The sequence below is a fragment of the Octopus bimaculoides genome, chromosome 10 (genome assembly GCF_046866305.1).
Source record: "Octopus bimaculoides isolate indiv1 chromosome 10, ASM4686630v1, whole genome shotgun sequence".
Lineage (NCBI taxonomy): Eukaryota > Metazoa > Mollusca > Cephalopoda > Octopoda > Octopodidae > Octopus > Octopus bimaculoides.
This window is the reverse complement of record NC_142937.1, coordinates 9,439,659-9,457,158: the sequence shown is the minus strand read 5'-3', so window position 1 is coordinate 9,457,158 and position 17,500 is coordinate 9,439,659. Positions and strand designations below refer to the sequence as shown.

General features: G+C 34.1%; 1 protein-coding gene across 1 annotated transcript in view; it reads right to left on the bottom strand.

Annotated features, from left to right (window-relative positions):
* Window positions 1–4,038: 4,038 nt before the first annotated feature.
* LOC106869169 (thiamine transporter 1) overlaps window positions 4,039–17,500 on the bottom strand; it is a 108,087-nt gene continuing 94,625 nt past the window's right edge. Inside the window, exon 4 of the mRNA XM_089358363.1 lies at window positions 4,039–4,558. Coding sequence (XP_089214489.1) covers window positions 4,553–4,558 — 6 coding nt within the window. The 3' untranslated portion in view covers window positions 4,039–4,552. The remainder of the gene's footprint in view (window positions 4,559–17,500) is intronic.

The window sequence follows — 17,500 nt, the reverse complement described above, 5'->3', positions numbered from 1 at the left end:
TCAAGTCATTAAATACAGGCTTACGCGTAGGTCCCTGGGAGAGAGAAAGAGAGAGAGAGAGAGAGAGAGAATCAGACAAAGGGAAAAGAGGGAAAGGAAAAAGAAAGGAGAGAGAGTGTGTGTATATGTGCACGCGTTTGAATGTTTTACAACACATAAACCGTGATTAAATAAATACGCTATCAAAGGCTTTCTAGTAATGTGAGGCAGCCAAACAACCTTTTGGAATCGAGCCACTAAATACAGGCACGCACGTAGGGCCCAGAGAGAGAGAGAGAGAGAGACAGCAAGCAGACAGACGAAAGGAAGAGAGATAAGAGAGAAAGAAAGGAAAGTGAGTGTGTGTATACGTATGCATGTGTAAATGTTTCATTTTTTTTTATGTGTTTCCAGAAATTTCTAGACGAAAGAAGTAAATGAAACATATAATAGACATACAGCTTTCTAAAACGATTTGCAAATGGTTTGTTCTATTTTCTAACCACACTCACTATCTCTCAACTTTTTTTTTCTTCCTCCCTAACTTCCTCAATTCATGCAGTGGCAACCCTGAAAACTGACAGTCTATAAATCAACTTTAGTGTTATGTCTCTATATAAGGTCATATACATTCAACTGTATTATTCTCTTTATATTTCCTATAACAGAAAAGAGATTAAAATTGTTTATAACTATCTACAGTGGAATTTGCAACTGACCTAATTTGTATTGACCAACGACCTAATTCCATTTCACATCTCCAATATATGTGTCAGTATGTGTGCACGAGACATGTAGGCGTGCTACTATGTACATGCTGTTGAGTACATTTATACATATGAATATATGTAATTATATGTATATGATCGCACTTTTATCAAACATAATTTTGCTTTTATTATATTTCGGTTTCGAACTTTCATAAAACGAGTTTATAAATACACTTAAACAAGCGCGCTCACACACACATATGCATATATGCACAGCTACGTAAGTAAATGTGGCTTTTATTCTTAAATGTATTTGTGTTTGAGTGTGTACTGATATGTATATTAATTTCTGTGTTTATATGGTGAAATAAAACGTTTTATTTAATTAAGCCTCTTTATCTTTTGAGATCACATCCCACTGTGGTTAGCTTTGCCTTCTGTCCTTCTATGAATCAATAAAGTATGTGCTTTAGTCAAATAATAAAGTTGATATAACCGACTTTACACAGTTCTCTAATTGCGTAGCTTTGCGCCTTCTGGCTCCCACAATGCAAGTCAATCGTTTTGAGAATATTTCATGGTACAAAATAGCTGAAACAATCTGGAGTCATTGCCTTCCGCCTTTAACTAAATTTTCTGACAAGCAGTATAAGTTTTCTTAGAGGAGTTACCAAGCAATATTAAAATTCTATAGCTTGATTGCTTGAAACCTTGTTTTCATATTCTTTGAGTGCTGAAACAGTTGGTGTTAAGTTAGCTATTCCAACACTTTGTTCCTTTCCATTAGTGATATCCTGTGATATCCTGTGATATCCTAATACTTGCGACATGTGGATTTGTTAATCAATGTTGACGTTTAGTATATGACCCCCTAAGACTCTTTAATGTGTCTATGAATTTGTGTGTGTGTGTGTGAGTGAGTGAGTAAATTAGTGAGTGAGTGAGTGCAAGTGAGTGGCCTAGCAGTAAGGTTGTTGCACTCACAACTGCTAGATCGTGGGTTCGATTCTCAGAGCAGGCGAAGTAGCATCATTCGAAGGCTAAAGCATATTGTGGCCAGCGATGTGTAACGAAATCTAATAGTCTGGTGGGTCAGACCAAAGCTTTGTGGGAGGACTTGGTAGTAAATATAAATATATATATATTTATGCGCCCTTTCAAAGCCTAGCCAGGCTCATGGGCCCGGTTTCCCGGTTTCTATGGCGTATATGTTCCCCCCAGCTGGACGGGACGCCAGTCCATCGCGGCGTTACTCAAGAAACAGGAAGAAAGAGTGAGAGAAAGTAGGGGCGAAAGAGTACAACAGGGGTCGCCACCCCCACCCCCTGCCGGAGCCTCATGGAGCTTTAGGTGTTTCCGCTCAATAAACACACGCAACGCCCGATCTGGGAATCGAAACCGCGATCCTCCAACCACGAGCCCGCTGCCCTAACCACTGGGCCATTGCGCCTTCACATTATATATATGTATGCGTGCGTGTGTGTGTCTGTGTCTGTGTGTGTGTGTGTGTGTGTGTGTGTGTGTGTACTATATATGTATGTATGTATCGGTTGTCAAATGATGGCGGAGGGAACAAACACAGACACAAAGACACACGCATAAGTACACACACACATACACACATACATACACACACACACACACACACACACACACACACACACACTATATATATATATATATATATATATATATATATATATATAATCAAAATAAGCAACAGGATATCAAGAAGTGATGCAATACGACCGTTTCAAGCTGCTCCATTTAATTGAACAATGCAATCATTACATCAATTTAAATGCACAAATAAATAGAATTTTAATCTGTAGGGCACATTAATATAATTTTACTCGAATGCTTTAACTGAACAAGAAGATGGAAGAAATCGATGTTGTTGCTATTGAAGCTCAGAATATATTCTTAGCTATGGAGTTGCTTGAAACGGTCGTGCTGCATCACCTCTTCATATCATGTTGCTTTTTTTTATTTTATTGATCTTACTTCGGATAATACCGGACTGTTTGGGTTCTTCAACTTAAGTACCTAATTCAACCGAATCTCAATTATTTCGTATATATATAAATATATATACGACGGGCTTCTCTCAGTTTCCATCTACAAAATCGACTCATAATGCTTTGTTCAGGTGATGCAAACAGGAAAAATAGAACTCAAAATATGAGTATATGTACATTCTTATAAATATTTAGCAGAAGTGTTTATGTACACACACACACACACACACACACACACACAAAGAGAGAGAGAGAGAGAGAGAGAGAGAGAGAAGAGAGAGAGAGAGAGAAAGAGAGAGAGAAAGAGAGAGAGAGGGGGGAAAGAGAGAGAGAGAGAGAGAGAGAGAGAGAGAGAGAGAGAGAGAAAATTTTGAAGCATTTCTAGCCTTGAAAGAAGTACAGGTACGCATTTCGAAGTACATAATGCACATATACAACAAGCATATATACACAGACATGTGAGCACACAGAACAAAAATCACCGAACCACAACTACTAATGCGTACACATGCCTTGCAATTTAAACATACCCTCATAGAAACATCATGGGATACTATATATATATATATATATATATATATATATACGTTCAATTGTTGACCTGGGAGTATAACTGGCTTCTTCTGCCTAACGAATAATTCTATGTAGCGCTCCGTAGATCATGAAATATAAATAGTTTATAACTACTCATGAAAATATTACAAGTTTATTTTCTGAAAACATTTTTCATTGAAAGAAATATAGTAATGAAAGAAATATTAAATTAAAGACTAACTGCAAAGACCAGCTGCACAATTTTACTGCCTGATAACTTCTCCACAGTCATTTAAATTTTTAGTGTGAGATCTGTTTTATTAAATATGTCACCGATACATTTTTTTTATATATTTTCATAAACTTAGATTCACGTATTAAAATTTTTTCATTGTTTTCCTCAATTCTTAAGATAAATATTTTTACTGTCATCATTGACAGTAGACGTGTACTAATACATAAATACTAATAAACATATACATACATACATACATACACACACACTAACACACACAAACACAACACACAAACATATACGTATATATATATATATATATATATATATATATATATATATATATATGTATATATATATATATATATATATATATATATATATATATACATAAATGTGTGTGCATGTATGTGTGTGTATAATATATATATATATATATGTGTGTATATATATGTATATGTCTATATTTTTATATACATACATACACACATACATATACAGATGTTGAAAAAAATGAATTCACACATCGAATGATTATAAAAATCAATGCCTGTTAAAATACATTTCATTTTCAATATTTAATAGAATCTACAAACAGAATTTATATATTTACTTATGCCTTTTTTACTTTTTTATGAACGCCTGTTTTCACACTGATGGCCGTTTCTGTTTCAGGCGCTGTTTATATGAAGCAATAGAACTGCATACAAGAACCATTTCGTTTGATATTTGTACGCATTCCCGTTCAATGGCTGCATAAATTCACTGACTGATGTCAGATTTGTACCTTAAACGTTACATTTAATGTATTCTCATCAAAATAATTCTACTGATGTAGGTTTTTATTAACCTTTCTTGCTTTCTGGAGTTCATCCCTACACGTGGGCTTCCAGAACATTTCTTGTAGAGATTCTACACAGTTCCACCTGCTTCGAACTTATCTCTAATCCAAATGTAGGTAAGTCACGTAAGCAGATAGTTTGAAACTCCCTCCAAACCAACTTTGCACTTCCACTGCGTTTTCAAGCTCACTTTGATCCAAGCTTAATTTGGTCCTCATCATTATGTCTAACGGGTTAAATCTGAAAAGAAAAGAAAATTAATCTGTCATGGTGTGCATACTCTTTTGGAGATATTCTGTTATTTCATTCTTTTACATGTTTCAGTCATTTGACTGCACCACTTTAGTTAAACAAATCGACCCCAGGACTTATTCTTTGTAAGCCTAGTACTTATTATATCGGGCTCTTTTGCCTAACCACTAAGTTACGGAGACATAAACACACCAGCATCCGTTGTAAAGCGAAGGCAGGATGCGGGACAAACACATACACACACACATAAATAAATATATACACACATATACATATATAACATTTTTCTGACATAATTTAAATATATACTTTAACCATGTAACACAAGCCTTCTGTAGTTTTTTCACTCTTATTATCTTTTATACATCCAACCACGTGCTTTCACATACCAACTTTCTCAACCCTATATATATATATATATATATATATATATATATATATATATATATATATATATATATAGAGAGAGAGAGAGAGAGAGAGAGAGAGAGAGAGAGAAAGAGAGAGAGAGAGAGATCTTTCCTTTCCCGAGCGTCTAATAACACTATCTGTATCACGTCCTCACGTTGTTGTTTTTTGTTATTGTTTTTTGTCTTTTTTTGAACTTATATATATATATATATATATATATATATATATATATATATATATATATATATATATACGACGGGCTTCTTTCAGTTTCCGTCTACCAAATCCACTCACAAGGCTTCCGTCGGCCCGAGGCTATAATAGAAGACACTTGCCCAAGCTGCCACGCAGTGGGACTGAACCCAGAACCATGTGATTGGTAAGCAAGCTACTTACCATACAGCCACGCCTGCGCATATATGTGTGTGTGTGTGTGTGTGAGTGTGTTCGCGTGCTGTGTGTGTGTGTCTGTGTGTGTGCGTGGCTCCCACGTGAACATCGACCAAATTTCTTTCTTTCTCTCCGAAGACGTGTTCTTGTTTGTCTCCTGTCCTAGCTTGATTTATGCGTTCGCCACCACAACCTCGTTCAGGCTTAGCAGCACTTCCTGTTTGTTTTCACTGTCCTGTTCGTGTTACCTATTTGGACCCTTCGCAAAATCCCAAATTTTATTTAATTTTCTTTACGGGAGCAACTAATTTATCGAAAGCGTATATTGTTGTTAAATGCTGGAAATACGGGACTAGAAAAACAGCCAACAACTGATAAAGGGTTGTTCTTTATGTTATTTGTTTTGTTTTCCATTTATGTCTTTCGTTGTTCGAAAGAATAGTTCATGTTCTATGTACTCGTGCTTCGTACCTTTTTGTTGTACACGTTTCATGACGTCCTTTGCCCACATATGTATTTTTATATACGTGTAGATGTGCATATATGTATGCATATACGCATATATATATATATATATATATATATATATATATATATATATATATATATATATATATAGATATATTTCTCAAAATACAATGTTGATATACCAAAAAGATTTTCTAACATTTTTCTAACATTTTTCTGACATAATTTAAATATATACTTTAACCATGTAACACAAGCCTTCTGTAGTTTTTTCACTCTTTTATCTTTTATACATCCAACCACGTGCTTTCACATACCAACTTTCTCACCTATATATATATATATATATATATATATTTACATTATTTATATTATCATACATATATTTGTGTGTGTGTGCGTGTGTGTGTGTGTTTGTGTGTGAGAGAGAGAGAGAGAGAGTGTGTGAAGAAATAAACATGCAATACAACGAGAAAAGTATTGAAATTCCTTTTGGAATCCTATAATCAACTGCACTATTATTCATAAACAAATGACATAATTATAAATAGATAGATAGATAGATAGATAGATAGATAGATAGATAGATAGATAGATAGATAGATAGATGGATGCATACATACATACATACATACATACATACATACATGCATACATGAACTCTATATTGCGTGTTCACTTCTTTTTTGCATCTGTAATGTTTTTATTTTATCTTCTATGAAAATGAAGATATTTCCTCCGTCTTGCTGCTTTTCTACGAAATGAGAAGATGCATTGCGGAGCCGTTATTTTAACGAGCTCATCACCCGATCAGACACATCTGCGCCACCAGATGCTCCTGAACCAGTTGTTGAGTGTCCCACCCGTAAGGGATCGATGCTAGATAAATAATAAAATCTCGTATATTCCAATTTCTGTCTTTCATTTACCATATACATAACCACCGTGCTTTACCTGTAAGATATCATTCGTTTTATTATCCAACTATACATTCACTACTTCCAGTATTTCCTCAACAATAGACAAAAATATATATATTAGATTTGGGAAAGGAGCCTTGTGAACAGATTAGAATCGAAACAGAATTAACTCTGTAAACTAGTCACAGAAATGAAATATAAAAGACTTCAGCGTCTGATTTTTTTCTGTTTATTTCCAAGGCTGTTCTTCGAAACAAACAAGAAATTATATAAAAATGTATGTAAGTAGGTACGCATATATGCATATACGTATGGATGTATGTATGTATATACATACGCGTATTTCTATGTATGTATGTATGTATGTATGTATGTATGCATGATTATGTAAATATAGAGAGATTCACAGATATATGCCTCACGTATAATTACACTCGCATACATATATTTGCATATGTGTGTATATATGTATGTATGTATTCCATATATACGCACACACATATACACGAACATCTATCAACACTCGCATCGCACTCCCTCTGTGCCACAAATGCTCCATAAATGTCAATCCGTCTACCTAAAACAAGCATACCTGTTCCTCCCTAAGGATATAACTATTGGTATTAATACTTTCGGTCTTTAGAAGGCGGGACTGCCTCCCTACCATCACCACCTCTGCCATTAAATAAACCACACGCGAAACAGATATTAACAGCAAGTAAAAATACATATATACACACACTCATATACATATATAAACCTGTATCTGTACACCTATGAATATATATATATATATATATATATATATATATATGTGCGTGTGTGTGTGTGTGTGTGTGTGTGTGTGTGTATTATATATATGTATTATATTTATATATATGCATATATGTATATATATATATATATATATATATATATATATATATATATATATATTTATATATACACCTATTATATATATATGAGCATATATGTATATATTTACATATATATATGTATGCATATACATACATATATATATATATATATACATATATATATATATATATATATATATATATATATATATATATATATATATATATATATATATATATATATATATATATATATATATGCACATACACATATATATTTGCATACATAAATGTATATGAATATACATACACGTGTTGAAATGTATGAATGTAAATGTGTGTGCGTGTGTGTGTATGTATGTGTGTATGTAAGCGTGCGTGTGTGTATGTGTGTGTTTGTGAAGATGTATCAACATTTATCACAACAACAACAACATGGAAAATGTTAAGCACTAATCAATAGATACTCCGCATCGAACCGAAGCATTAAGAGATTCCCGAATGTTCTGGAGTAGAATCACGTGCTCTGTTTCGTGAAGAGAGATTTCAATATTGACAATTATATCTTAGGAACAGTCGGGTGAAGAAGTAGATGGGAGAACGGTGTGGAAGTGGTTCAGAAAGGTGATGGGGGGTGTTAGAGGAAGAAGAAAATCTACATAGGGATGTAGAAGACAGAAAAGAGGAGGGGGTGAAGAAGAAGAAGAAAGAGAAAGGAAAGAAAGACAAGGAAGATAGGAAAAATAAGAAGAGAGAAGAGCTAAATGTAGTAGTAGTAGTAGTAGTAGTAGTAGTAGTAGTAGTAGTAGTAGTAGTAGTAGTAGTAGTAGTAGTGGTGATGGTGGTGGTAGTGGTGGTGATGGTAGTAATAGTAGTAGTAGTGGTGGTGGTGGTTGTAGTAGTAGTAGTAGTAGTAGTAGTAGTGGTGGTGGTGGTGGTGTTGGTGGTGATGGTGGTGGTGGTGGTGGGGTGGTAGTAGTAGTAGTAGTAGTGGTGGTGGTGGTGATGGTGGTAGTGGTAGTAGTAGTAGTAGTAGTGGTGGTGGTAGTAGTAGTAGTGGTGGTGGTGGTAGTAGTAGTAGTTGTAGTAGTAGTAGTAGTAGTAGTAGTACGTTGGGAATGGTTATGATGGTAGTGGTCATGCTAGTTGTGGCGGCAGCGGTGGCGGTGGTACTGGTGGTGGTGGTGGTCACCGTCGTCGTCGTTGTCGTGGAATTGACGCAAGTTGTGATATTGTCATGTGAATAGGGATAATAGATAAAGGAGTAAACTGACGAGATGAGACATGATTAAAAACGAAAAGACCATCCTCAGCAATAACAACTGCACATGGCTGCCGGTGTCATCATCATCATCGCACCCCCTTCATCATCCCTATTAATACCGTAATTATCGTCGTTGTCCTCCTCATCGTCATCTCAACCATCATCATCATCATCATTATCACACTCTCCATATTTGTCATCAAAGAAACGACTACGACGCCGGTGATGACGATTATGGTGGCGATTAATCACATTTCCAAATTTTAGCCCAAGGTCAGCAATTTCGTAGGAAGGGTAAGTCAATTACAGTGACCGTAGTATTCAACTAGTACTTCTTCCATCGACCCCGAAAGGGATGAAAGGACATAATACTGGACAAAATGCCGCTAAGCGTTTTGTCCGGCGTGCTAACAATTCTGCCTCCCCTCTGTCTTAATGCTGGCGATTAATAATAAAAAGTACAAAAACAATAGAATTGGCAAAGTGTATTTGGTTATTGTTTTTCATGGCAAGGTTCCAGCAGTTCTCTGATCAAATTACTTTCCCGCCTTATTTTTGCTAGACGCAATTTATGTGAAGCTATATTAAAAACTTTTATAAAGATGGTAATTTATGGTTCGAAGGAGATATGGTCACTATTTCTTGCAAATTGAACGACCACGTACTCTTGCATGTTGCTAGATTTTATGTAAACGATAATACTGAAGGTACGTGAAGGGACACTAAAATAAAGAGGGTTGGTGTAAACCAGGTCCTCAGCTTTTTTTTATCTACAGACCCCTTTTGATCCCTGTTTTACCTAGGTAGATCCTCAGAGCTATTCGATGTTACGAAATCGTGTTATATTCACTAGCGTAGCTAGAGTGTGTGTTGCTCGGGATGGCCCTTCCGTTTGCCGCCCCCAGACCCCCACAAAATACACATATTGCTTACAGCATACCCAAAAGTGCCGCCCAGGACGGACCGCCCTTACGCCCCACTCCAGCTACGCTCGTGGTTATATTTTAATAATTAAGTATTATTAGGAAGTGTATTTAAAAATGTTTAAACAGTTTGTATTGTAGAAATAAAACCAATATATTGTACAGAAATTTTGGCAACAGAATCTTTTGTGGACCCCAAGGGTCATTATGGATCCAGGTTGGGAACCACCGGAGCAAACAAAAGAAAAGTATAAACAAAAGAACCAGAGAGGAATAAAGGGAAATGGGAAAACGAAAGAAGTTAAATGAGAAAGAATAATTAAGTGAAACTAATTAATGTTGTCGATGTTATTATTGTTCCTTTTTCATTTTACTTCCTTCGTTCTTCCATTTTCTAATTGTTTCATTCACGACTGAATCTCCTTCAACGGACCTGAGTGACAAAGGAGCACCGAGACAACAAAACCACTTCCTTTCTTTTGCGGGCCACAAAGGACGTGTGATATCCGATTTCAGACAAATATTCAGTTTTGTCCAAATGTCTGAAGGAATCGGCGGAATGGAGATAGATTTTTTAAAAAAGGCATTGCGATATTTGCTTTTGTCGATTTACGTTTTAAATTCAATCTCGCCGAGATAGATTCTGCTTTTCATAATTCCATAGTTGATAGCTGATAAAATAGTACCAGTCAAATGTTGGGATTGATGTAATCGTCTCTTGTTTATAATCTCGTGCATAAGTTAAAATTCGTCTTATCTCAGCATGACATGCCCTGAAGCAGTTCCCGATTTTGCATGTTTACTAACTTTTTCGTGCAAGATAGAGCTGTTTATTTTATTTATTTATTTTACATTAACAACGAGGTAAATTTAATTTTTACATACATTTAGGGAACAAATTTCAGTTTATATATATATATATATATATATATATATATATATATATATATATATTTCTGATTTCAAATCAGAATTTCATTTCAATATGGCTACTGGAGAGATATTTGCAGATACTAGTAGGAGCCAAATTATTCTTTCGGAGAATGAGGGAAAATCTAAATCTCTTGTGTATTGGGAATATTTACCGATAAAGCAACAATATTTCCGTTAATAACAACGCAGAAAATAACGCTAAAATGAATGAGTAATAAGTATTGTGTGTGGAGAGGGATGGCCTATATAGATATATCCATCAACCCTAAAGCCTATATAGACATAACCATCAACAGGACAGAATATTTAGAACCTCACAGAGAACTTATTATTGACAAAACATTATTAACGATCATAAGTCTAATTTTTCTAGTAATCTTAAACACAAGTTAATAATGGAAATAATAAGCAAGCATGTCTTACATTCACTTACACTTTAACAAAATATATAACGTGAGTCCTTCTGTTGGGGGTTCCAGTTGATCTAATCAAAGGAATAGCCTCTCGTGGAATTAACGTGCAAGTAGCTGAGCACTCCGGAGATACGCCTACCCTTAACGTAGTTCTCAGGGAGATTCAGCGTGACACGGAGAATGACAATTACAATTACAATTACAACTCATTTTTTTTTCCAGTTGATTGGACTGGAGCAACGTGAAATAAAGTGTCTTGCTCAAGCACACTACGTGCCACTAGGTATCAAACTCACTACCTTAAGATCGTGAGACGAATACCCTAACCATGTAGCCACGTACCTTCACAAAAGGGTCTACCAGTATTAGTGACAAGCTTCATTGTAAATTTACCCAATTTGGTCCTACAGAATTTTACCTCCAATAACTCGTACAACATTTCCTAATATTGTTTGCTTTCGCATCATACTAATCAATGAATATGATATCAAAATAAGTATGCATGCAAGAAAATTCATGTTTTTCTTTTTGTTTTTTTAATTCATCCTAGGTCATAAAAAACAGTCATAAAAACAAATTGTTTGATGTCTGCATGTGATAGGACTGAAGTCTGCGAAATTAATGGAATTTATTATTAAAACCCTCCGCATAAAAAATGTATAATGAGAGGATGTCTTTAGGGATATGACAAGCTTTTAGTCGCACACAAGAATGGTCAGGAATTTGATAGATTTAGGAAAATTCCTATAAAAATATTTAAGGGAATAGGTTTAAGAATTAAAGTTAGTACTAATTTTAATGTAAATTTTCTAGATTTCACTTTAAGCTTCATTACAAATAAGTATTGCCCTCAATGAAAAACCCAGTAAAATTCGAATCACCTGAGCAATATTCTACAGCATTTAATTCTTAATACTAATAGACGTATTAAGGTCGACTTTACCTTTCATCCGTTCAGAGGTTGATAGAATAAGTACCAGTTACATACTGTGGTCGATGTAATCAACTAAACCTTTTTCACAAAATTTCAGGCCTTGTCCCTAAAGCAGAAAAGTATATAAATAAACGTATTAAAGTAAAACGGCGAGCTGACTGAATCATTAATACGCCGAGGTAAATGCTTTGCAGCATTTCATCCGTCTTTAGGTTCTGTTCTTATTCCACAGAGGTTGACTTTGCTTTTCATCCTTAAGGAGTTGATAAAGTACCAGTTGAGCAATAAGGTCAATGTAACCGACGTAATCCCTTCCCCGAAATTGCTGGACTTGTGCCAAAATTTGAAATCAATATTAATAAACGTATTTCTTCGTCCTTGAAGTTTTTCAAATATTGCCAAAGGTCTCCTAAATTTAATGTTTTCATTTCCACAAAGAACTATAGATGTATGATCCTTAGAAAAATATACTAATTTAAAGTTAACTGTTCTTGCTGTAAAAATATGACTAACTCAATCAACCATTTCAAATCAAACCCTTTCGAACATCCATAAAACTGTCATTTTCTCTACCTGGAATTCTAATACTCCAATCCAGAATTAATTTATTATACTAAAGTGTAATAGCACTATAGATTGTGTATAAATCTCTGATTAACTGAAAAATATTGCAAGACGCACCTTACTAGCATATTCATGCATTTAAACATCTAGAAAAATTGTCCAAATAATTTTGTTCGTTTCAGAATCTAAATTAGTCACGCTCAAGATAAAATGGTTTATTCTAGATAAAAAAAAACTTTACCATAAAAACACAGACCTCTCCTTTGGAATATACGTTGTAAACTATGTTTCAGTGAGAAGCTTTTCATTTCATGACTCGCACATATAAAATGATTAGTTCGAATAATTAAATTCTCCTCATCACCGTTCTATTACATTTAATTGAAATTTTGTTTTAGTCTATAAATCAAACCCGACCTTTAATTTAAGTTACAACATGTTGATTTAGGTATGAGTTTTCGTCAACCTTTGATGCAACTTACCTTATGGAATTTTAAGAAAATAGGATTCTTCGCTATACCATCTGCATATAACTGATCTCCTCAATAAATTAGTACAATACATTTATACGACGATTGGACTATTAGAAAGACATTTTATACCAAACAAGGAAACACATTCACACATAATAACCCCCACAAACATACGCAAACATATCCAAACACACAAAAATGTATACATAGATAATACACACTTGTGCTTACGTACTAAAACCATTCAGATACACACGCTCTAAAACCCTCCTCTGAATAAGGAACCGCTTAAGTTGCGTCAAAGAGTCGCTTTCTTCAACGTGTCGTTGTAATCCCTTTATCTAGTACTACTTTACGGGCTTAAAATGTGAAGATTAAGTATATAAATAGCTCATTAGAAAAATACCTGAGAGTAAGGAACTGCACTTACATTCTCGCTTTCGTAAGAAATGAGGGCACATTTTCATGATCTACATGTAACTCATCTACATGGTAAAATAGTGTGCGTATTCCATATACAGCTGACGTATGGTAAGTAAGGATGAATTGTGTGCTTTGACTCAGTTATTTCGCAATATCATTTCTTGAGCAGCATGCTCGGATATGACAGTAACGGTCCTGGAATTTAGGTGCTAAATCGGTTAGTAATTCGAATAGAGTGGAAATGGAGCAAGAATATGCATAAAAGATTAGATTAGTAGATGTAGCAATTATGTCCATAGCCAATATATACTTTTGTTCTTGCAGCTAAGTTTCATACGATTGTACACGTACACTTTTGTTTTCTTGTTTTTCAGATAACAAAGGGATTTTGAAAATTAAATTAAGTTGTCCTTTGTTTTATATCTAATTTAAATTATGTGCTGTACATATCAAGTTTGAATAAGATTTTTGTAAGCCCAAAATACATTTTCCCCGTCATCTTTAGCTTCTAGATTGACTCAATATACAAGCTCCTTGGATGGATATTTTTATTTGAGAAAACAATTAACTATATTTCTACAACTACATTCAGAGTGTGGTAACTGTGTAGTAGTTTTCAGGTTTTTATTATAGTCATAAATTTGTACCACCTATACAACTAAAGCTGACCTAAATAGAATTACGTTTTTTTGTTGTTTTGTTTTTGTTTTTTTTTTTGTTTTGTTTTGTTTTTTTTGTTACGTGTGTAACACTGACAATTGTGAAAATATCAAAATTAGGAAGCTGCTTGTTATATTCGTTGACACATTTATAATCCATGGAGGATTATACTATATTATTTTCCTATTTCACTGTTTCTTGGTTTTTGTTGGTGATTGCTCTATATAATTTAGCTTACCATTCAAACCACTTATTTCTGTCGCTCCGTTGTACGTGGAGTGGCTTTCTTAAATATTTCCTAGTCTGCTGAGAGATTAGAACTGATATATTAATATTGTCTGTGAAGTGCCTAATAATCGTGGGTGAATTGTTAGAACCTTCATAAATGCTTGTAGCTTCAGTGTTTTGCTTCCCCAATATGATGTACGTTTATCTGTCTACAGATTCCGTGTTATGTCTTAGAAATTTACTTAGTACGTATTGTGATTTTTGTATTAAACTGTATGTATTAATAAGTTTGAAAGTTTATATCAAGCTATACTGGCGTCTAAAGTGTATTCATCGTCGCTATATGGTCCTATATTGATGAAATTCTATTCTATTTTTCAATGTAAGTAGTACAAACCCAAATTCATACACATATGTATGTATGTATGTATGTATGTATAATTATTTCCCTCTGTAATTTCCGCGCCACCGTAGCTTCTCACAACTTCATCGAAAAATCTCACTTCCGGATTTTTGAGCTAGAATAAATTATCATAAAAGCCTAATGATTTCCTCATACCTATCATTACATTAATACCAGTGTCGACTAGAGTAGTATATATTTTCCTGAATTCCAGAATTTTGACAAACGGCTCTGTTGTACTCTACAATATCGAAATGGATAAATTTACAACGGGGTTGAACTTTGCTAATTTAAAATATTTAACAGTGTTGTAACAACAATTCTCTTTATAGTCAATATAAACGATATTTCAAGCGTCATCAAACTCAGCAAAGTAAGAATATTCACAAGTGACTCCAAACTTAAGAAAATTATCAAGGAAGAAGACCGGACTAAACTCCAACATAATTTATGAGAATTAAGATAGCTCAAAAAATAAAACCACGCCTTTGACAGATCCAGGCCACAGAAAGCTAGAACGTAAATTAAACATTAAGTCAGCAATAATTGATAATGAATAGGACAAGAGTGATAAATCATAGATAACTATAGTTGCCTACGTGCAAATGATTATTTCTAATGAATTGAGCTCAAAGCCGAAGTAAAATTACAAAATTTAGACATTATTAGATAAAATCGTGAATGGATAAATAGAATATCATATAGAAAATATTTAAGGTAATTAATGTAGAGGAGGAGTATTAAACATCCCAGTATGGCGAATCAATCGAGAGAATCAGTTGGTTGAGTAACAGAGAGGTTAATGAGATGATTAATTTCAGAAATGTAATTTGGTTAAAATTTAGAATATATTCTTTGTGAGCAACAGAAGCAGTACTAGTTCATATTAGCGGTCTGTATATCATTCTTAAAGCATATATAGTGCTGAAAGCCTTCTAAACTGAAGTACTAGTTTCGAGAAAGCCTCTCACATAAACGAATAGTATTTAAAAAAAAGAAGCAGACATACATTAGCAGCAGGCGAAATATATGCTACGTATTTTTATACGTTATATGTTGTATAAATATCGGACGATAACAACAACGAAGCGTATCCGTTTTCAGATTATCAGTCCTATACCAAAATGTTTGGCAACTTTTGTGCAAAGGTGCTTAACACAAATGATGTTGAAATATTACGAAATATTTTCAGATGCACAGTTTTGTTCAGCCCGCACGTGTTGATATCCGAACACACACACACATACATATATATATACGTTCATGCGGGGTCTTTGTGTATTTATTTTACAAAGATCTGGATGTGAAAAATTGTGTTAAAACATTGTTATACTTCCTGTGAGTCATTCTGTTAGTATTTGTCTAAAGTGTTTCTCTATTCAGTTTCTTTCTTTTCATTCAAGGCTTTAAGCGACTTGACGCTATGATAGAAGAGATTTTCCCGAAGCGCCGCTCCGGCGCATTCCCCTCAAAAACTGACTGTGAAATAAAAAGTTTAACAGTTAATATCGTTATGCACACAAGCAAATATACACACAAAGATGCAGGAAAATAAACATTAAAAAAATTTATAGGTTAGAAAATTTAAAATATCAATAATATTTGAGTATAGCTATTATTTGCTACATGAATTTCAATTTTCTGAAGTGTTAATATAATTTTATGAAGGTTTTAGAGTGTGCATATCTGAGTGATTTTAATATGTATGCACAGGGGTGTATTATTTATGTATCCTTTTTGTGTGTTTGGGTATGTTTGTATGTGTTTGTAGGGATTTTATATGTGAATGTGTTTCCTTGTTTGTTATAAAATACCTTTCTGATAGTCCAATCATCAATTGCCTTCAGATGTCATATTCCTAGCTAGCCCTGTTTGAACTAAGATCTTTTATCTCAAAGTTTCAATGTTCAGAGATTTATAATATCTTATGCAATATCTAATCTCAAATTTATTCTGTTGCCAAGCAAAATAACTGAATAAATAACTAACTAAATAAATACTTATTTCTTTGAAAAGAAATACAGACATTGTATATTTTATAAGAAATGCTGGTTTGTTATATAAAACACGCAAGGTCACATATTTACATGTGGGGGACAAGACCATGTGACATTTGCGCTTTTCTCAAGGGCATTTCAAAAAGAACAGGAAAGAATGACAAGGAAAGTCTAGTGAAAGGAGGTGAAATGAAGATAGCAGAATGGCTGAGGTCAGAGAAATAGAGAAGATGAAGAAAGAGATGGAAAAATCAATAATTCTTATAACATTTATTTTGTTCCTTGTAAAAATTGAAATCTCACTGTTTTCCATTTTTATTACTTTACACTGACATAAAATTGATGTACACACACACACACACACACACACAAAGCACACACACACGCACAAAGCACACACACACACACACACACAAAGCACACACACACACACACACAAAGCACACACACACACAAAGCACACACACACACAAAGCGCACGAAAATATTATACATAGTATTATGCATGTAAACATGTAAACGCACATATTCACTGAACTTTCCCCTTCGAACTGCCACGGAATTTTCCGATAATGCATATACATATATGAATAACGTTCTATATATATATATATATATGCACGCGTGCGTACATAAACGGGTATAGACACACACGTTGATTCGTTTAGA